Here is a 6,000-nt window from a genome sequence, read left to right on the forward strand (position 1 = left end):
ATGAGGAAACAGGAAGAAGAGTTGACAGCGATGCAGGACACTCAATATAAGAGTCTGAAAGCATTGGAGAGTATGAAAAGAGGTGGCACAACCATGTCTTCATTTTGAAGGGTTCTACATTTTTAGTGTTTTGGTGATGATGACCCCTGGAGGTCATCAAAGGGGGGACTGAGAGAGCACAAGTTTGAGAAAAAAATGTATAAGTACACCATATTTACAAGCACGTAGTTAGTTTAAACATGTTTTGCACACGAGTGTTTTATATCCAGGAGTGAAATATACAGAGTGTTTTATATTTAGTAGTGAAATGTATAGAATGTTAAGTAGAGTAACTATAATTGTAACGGTGTGAGATTAATGTAGAAAATGTTGGAATATATGTGAAAACCTCATGTTCTCATGTTAAAAGAATCATGTCCGAATTAAATGTAACTTTGAAAATCCAGTATTATGTGTAGGCCTTAGGGCAATTCACAGCAAACCTGAACGTGCTGCTAAATTAATGTGAGATAAGGTTGACATGGTTCTTCCAAAATGTACTATTGAACTTAGGGTTAAAAGTATATGCTTTATAGATGTGTTATTTTAGAAACGTATGCTAGTTAAGAATGTTTGCTGTTTAAATCAAGTTAACGTTTTAAGAGTGCAGGGACCTGCTGCATGTAAATCAAGTAGGCCTGAGCAGATAATGTCATGTCGTGTAAATCGTCATGTGCTCGTTAGAGAAGAGGTCGCGAGGTGTCCAGCACCGAGCTTTGAGAGTGTTTTATGACTAAAGATATGGTGGAGTCTGGAATTTGAGGCCCACTGCAGGACGAGCTGTATGCAGGTGCGAGGGTCTTAATCAGCTCGAATGAAAGGGACTTTGTTCAGTGGCGCCTTGCGCAGGCCTGTAGGAGTTTCCAGGAATTTCAGGGGGTATCAGCGCACTGAAGAAGCCTGGGAACCAAGGTCAACTATAACGAGGGTCTTCAAGAGTACCATCATGGAGTTTGCCGCGCAAAGATGTACCACGTGAGGGGCGTCCCAAGGGGCGTTTCTATTGGAAATGTGATTTGGTATTAGGGAAAGAGACCTGGGAGGAGAGCAGAGCAGATGATTTTGGGAGCCTAAGGAAGCGGATGGGTAGGCAGATAGGCTGATCAGGAGAGACCCATTATCAGAGAAGAGACAAAGAGAAGTGCGTGATCTTCTTAGGAAGTCACCACGGCTGACACCTAGAGGGTTAAGATCTTGCTAAGTAGGGATGTCATTTAAAATAGTGTAGGGACAGACTAACCTTAATTTTCTTTTCTGTAATGACTTTGAGATTGCAACTTATATCTATTTTGACAACCCTTATGGTCTTTGAGCTTGTACTTATTATTTTGTTCTTCAGACTTAGATTATTCAAGAAGTTCATGTTTATAGTGATACCAATTTATCTTTTGAATCTCATTTTGAGAAGTTTGTATCTTCAGTTATCTTTGACTTTATATTAAATCTTTAAAACTTAAATTTGGTCAGTGATCATTTAGAGTGTTGTAAGTTCTTAAATTGATTGACTTATTGCGAGATTACCTTTTACTCAACGACAGGTACCAACGATTCAGTCGACATAGTTTGGGATTTGGTAAGATAATTAGTAACCAGTAATCCCGCGTTAGCAGGGGCACTAAATAAAGTGCTTGTGTAAAGTTTTTGCCCAGTGAATTCAGGGTGCTATGATGCAGAGCTACATTTTCCTCTAAGAGGATCAAAGGAGGGAGGGAGACAATTGTCTGTTTTTGTGCAAGGGACATAGAAGAAGCCACTCAGTAGTAAAGTTGTAAGTTACACTGAAAAGTCACTTTCCGGATCACTAATAAATCGGACCCCCTTGGTTCCTACGAAAATATGTAAGCCTTTTATATTGATTGTTGCAAATCTAATGCACAGTGGGAATGGGATTTATAAGATAGATTCTCAAACTCTGCATTTCCATTTGAATGACGTGTAGGTATTTTTGCTCTCAAATAAAGCAATATCTCCAGGACAGAACTGATCTAAATAAAATGACAAACGTTATGAATCTCTGTACCACGCTAGTTTGTGCACCAGTTCCTTGTATGGAAATTTTGAATGAAACGAAACAAATATATATGAGTGACTGTTTTTCCTCCAGTCCGACAACTTGCGATTCGTGAACTGGCTCTGCAGCTTTAAAAAAACCAGAAGGAGCGTTATAGGTTGAGATGGCATAACATTGCAGGGTTTTAGAACTAGTTCACTCAGTTTTTGAACCTTATTGGATAAAAACCTGTGAGGGCATTGTGAGTGCTCAAGCCCACGGGGAACTAGGACACACACAGGGCTGGATAATGCCCATTTGTACCCAGAAAAATGATAAAATAGAAAGCATGGTCTATGAACTTTAATTTAAAATAAAATAAAAAAAGCGATGCCAGTGGCAGTTGTATCGAGAGCTTGGCCGCTTCATGGATGTCCTTATTCTTGTAAAAGGTGCAGTCTTGAGTAGGAGCCCATCCAGGCTAGCCTAGGCTAGAGGAGTTGGAAGGTAATTAGTAAGATTAGAGGGGGTCTTTGACGCCAAGTTGATAACTGCTTTCACTAACACAAACTTCTAAAACTCACAAGCAGTTGACCCAAGCCCGCTTAAACGGCTTCCTTTATAAGTCTTTTATATTTAAAAAAAGCATGGCAATTTTTTGCTTTGATATAGTAATTATGAAAATAATTAATATTTATGGAATTACATTTAAACGTAGTATTATTTTTTTTTAGGATGTTCACCGCCAACCTGGTTCCACTTTCCCAGCACGGACCGTCGCCAGAAGAGGATAGGACACCGGACATGCCTTCTCAACGATACGCTGTACCTAGTTGGAGGATTTGGCGCAGACGGCAAGACACCATGTCCAGAGATCTGCACCTTGGACATTACCCTAAGGACTGAGAAAGAAAGCACATCGTAGCCAGTACTGAATAGAAATCTATGTGGCCATAATAAATGCCTTTGGTTACTTTATCCGTTACTTTAATCTGAAGACTAACATACCTACAGCAAAATCATTTAAACTGCCTAAGATCAAGAAACAGTCTCCGAGGAGATCTTTCAGCCTTGGCATTCATTTTGGAATTATTCCAACTTCATAAGCACCCAGTTGTGTGGACATCTGAAAGCGCTCATTGTAAATGTTGTTAGTGGTTCATAAATCAGTGAATCAATCTGATGGGCTAAGAGTCAATTTGTATATTTAATTTCCGAGATGCTTCACACGCTTTGGAGTGCTACGGTTTTAGCGGAACTCACTTGTTATATATTTCAGAATGCAAATCCTAAAATATACAATGTGTGTAGTGCTTAATTTGCATACAAATGCTCTAAAATCTTAAGTAGAAGGCAACTAAAGCAAAAGAAGATAGACTGATTCGCCCAGGATAACAGAATTTTATGGAGTGGGTAAGCTGGGCTTAGTCTCCTGGTTTCTGACCCCACTACTTAACCATTAGTCTACATTTCCTTCCATAAGCACTGATGCCACACTTCTTCGGAGTCAAAATTACATACCTGCATTATCATAGACGCCAACTACAAGAAAGCAGCCCTTTTCTGTGGATACCTTGCGTGTGTTAATTATGTGGACAGGGAAAACAGGCTTAAAGGCAATTCAGCTCGAAAGACCTTTAATAAGAGTATTTAAGCGCTTCTTCATTCACCTGTAGAGGTGAATGAAGAAGCGCTTAAATTTTGTGCTGTGGTAAAAAACTACAACCTGTCTGTTTGGAACTTACTGCAAATTATTATTATTGCATTTTGTAAAGCATAACAGCTACCTCCAACGGATGTGTCCCGGCGCTGAGAGCGAGTTGTAAGGGGGAGGTAACCTGGTGAATAGGCTGATGGGGGTGGGGGAGAAGCTAAAGAGCCAGGTTTTAAGATTCTTCCTAAAAATAGGTTCTCAGGTGACCTTTTGGAGATGCTCCGGCATGGAGTTCCAGAGAGAGGTGGTTATAAAAGAAAAAGATCGACTGCCTAGTCTAGCTTTTTTGAAACGTGGAATAGCTAGGAATCTCTGGTTATTAGATCTCAGCATCCTTTTTTGGATGTATTTGGGTAATCTTAGTTCTAAGTATTTAGGGCCTGTGTCACTGGGAGACCTGAAGGCCAGGGTTAGCGCCTTGAACTGGATCCTCTTTTTGACCGGTAGCCAATGTAGGCTTCGTAGATGGTAAGCAATTCTCTTTGATTCGGATTAACTGGGCCCTGGATGTTTCCGATATGCAATGAGTTCTTTAGCAGCAATGGGCTATGGGCTATTGAGAAACTGATTTCAACAATGAGCACCATAGTACCCTCCGTAACAGGACATTTATCAGACATTATTTTGGATCCCTCAGCCCAGGTATTTCTTAAAACACTTTATAAACTTGTAAACTTGGAGATTTATAGAGCGCAGTTGTTGCCCGAAGGCGTCCAAGCGCTAGGATAATCGTAACCTACAGAGAACAGGGGGGAGGAGAAGACAGCGGTTTAGTAGGCAAATGTGAAAAGGTGGGTCTTCAGATGCTTGCGAAACGAGGTAAGGTTCTGGGTGGCTCTAAGATGACATGCAAGATCAGATTAAATAAAGCTGCTAATCTGAAACTTTTTCTACCACTGTCGTGTACAACAATCTTTCCTGCTCCCCCAAATCTCCAGGCCAATCTAGAGGAGGTCGGGGAAGAGAGAACTGACCAGACATCTGCCTTTTTTTGGCAGATGTCTGCTTATGGCCCTCATCTTAATAAGGCTTTACATCCTGCACATTTCCAAAAGCACCATCAAACTGGCTGTCTCTCTTCACTGATTTCCTTGAACCTGCCTTTAAGTCTCTATGACTATTTTGTACAGAGTGTAAAAGCTGCATCCAGAATTCTACCTCCAGTGACTGGAGCACATGGCCTGGTCATGGACACCAAGCTCTGCCACAGGGCTTGTCCTATGGCAAGACACTGCAAACAATACCCCACACCCAGAAGTCACTGGGCGAGAGACCAAGCCTTTTGCCAAGTCCTCCATGCACTCTAGGCCATATCAGCTTTATGCTGGAAGTACTGATCAGAGTGTGGCACACCTTAAGCTCAATGCCTAGTTAATACTAGATACTGGGTTTATGGCCGAATATTGGCCATGACGTGTCCATAACCACAGCTAGCTGTACCGGCTAGGAAAACAAATCTGGGCTTCATAATGTTCATACATCTTGCACCCCACCCAAACCAAACTCTTGTCAACAGAGCCTTTTGCTATGCTCAGAGGGAGAAAAGTAGTGTTATGCTCTTCAGAAACACCGCACACTCACTCCACTCACATCTACTGCCGGCTGAACAGAGCTCTGACCTTGATCAGCAGATATTTGCCACCCAAAAGGTGATAACCCTCCAGTAACAGACTTCTAGATTTTCCCTCATCATTACTTATGTATTTTAATTGCAATTATAATATTTGGTACACCATTATAACCCCTTCCTCCGCTTAATCTGTAAGAAATTCCCAAGTTCCAACATAAGGGATATTTTGTTTTTGGAAGGTTTCCTGCAGGTTAGTTTAACAGGATAAAGTTATAGGCAATACAAAAACACTTTTCAAATTGCTCAATGCAAGAACCTTCTGTACCAGTACCAACTGGTATTTCTGACGCCAAGGACCCTATGTCAGCACATTTTGGTAACTCTTTTGACTAACCCGCAATAAATTTGAAAGGACAAAGCCTTACCTGGAAGGAACATGCCAGTAGGTAAGTTTATGGAACAGACCTGAATTTATTAGCAATTTAAAAAAAATAACTCTTTCCGGCCTGTATTTCAAACATAACTAGGTTCAAAACACCACAAACTATGACATATGTACATATAAATAGCTATCTCAAACATTACTGTAAACAAATGTTTTCTAAAGGTTTGGTTTTGCATCCCATTTTTTGAGTCATACAAAAATAACGCAAGAAAATGAACATCAAGTTCAATTCAAACCTGTCC

At 40.6% G+C, this 6,000-nt stretch overlaps 1 protein-coding gene across 1 annotated transcript in view; it reads left to right on the forward strand.

Moving 5' to 3' along the window:
* The window catches only part of KLHDC9 (kelch domain containing 9), a 53,278-nt gene extending 50,013 nt beyond the window's left edge, over window positions 1–3,265 (forward strand). Inside the window, exon 4 of the mRNA XM_078669430.1 lies at window positions 2,764–3,265. Within this exon, the coding sequence (XP_078525556.1) occupies window positions 2,764–2,954 (191 nt within the window). The 3' untranslated portion in view covers window positions 2,955–3,265. The remainder of the gene's footprint in view (window positions 1–2,763) is intronic.
* Window positions 3,266–6,000: the final 2,735 nt, after the last annotated feature.

This window comes from Lissotriton helveticus, chromosome 12 (genome assembly GCF_964261635.1).
Source record: "Lissotriton helveticus chromosome 12, aLisHel1.1, whole genome shotgun sequence".
Lineage (NCBI taxonomy): Eukaryota > Metazoa > Chordata > Amphibia > Caudata > Salamandridae > Lissotriton > Lissotriton helveticus.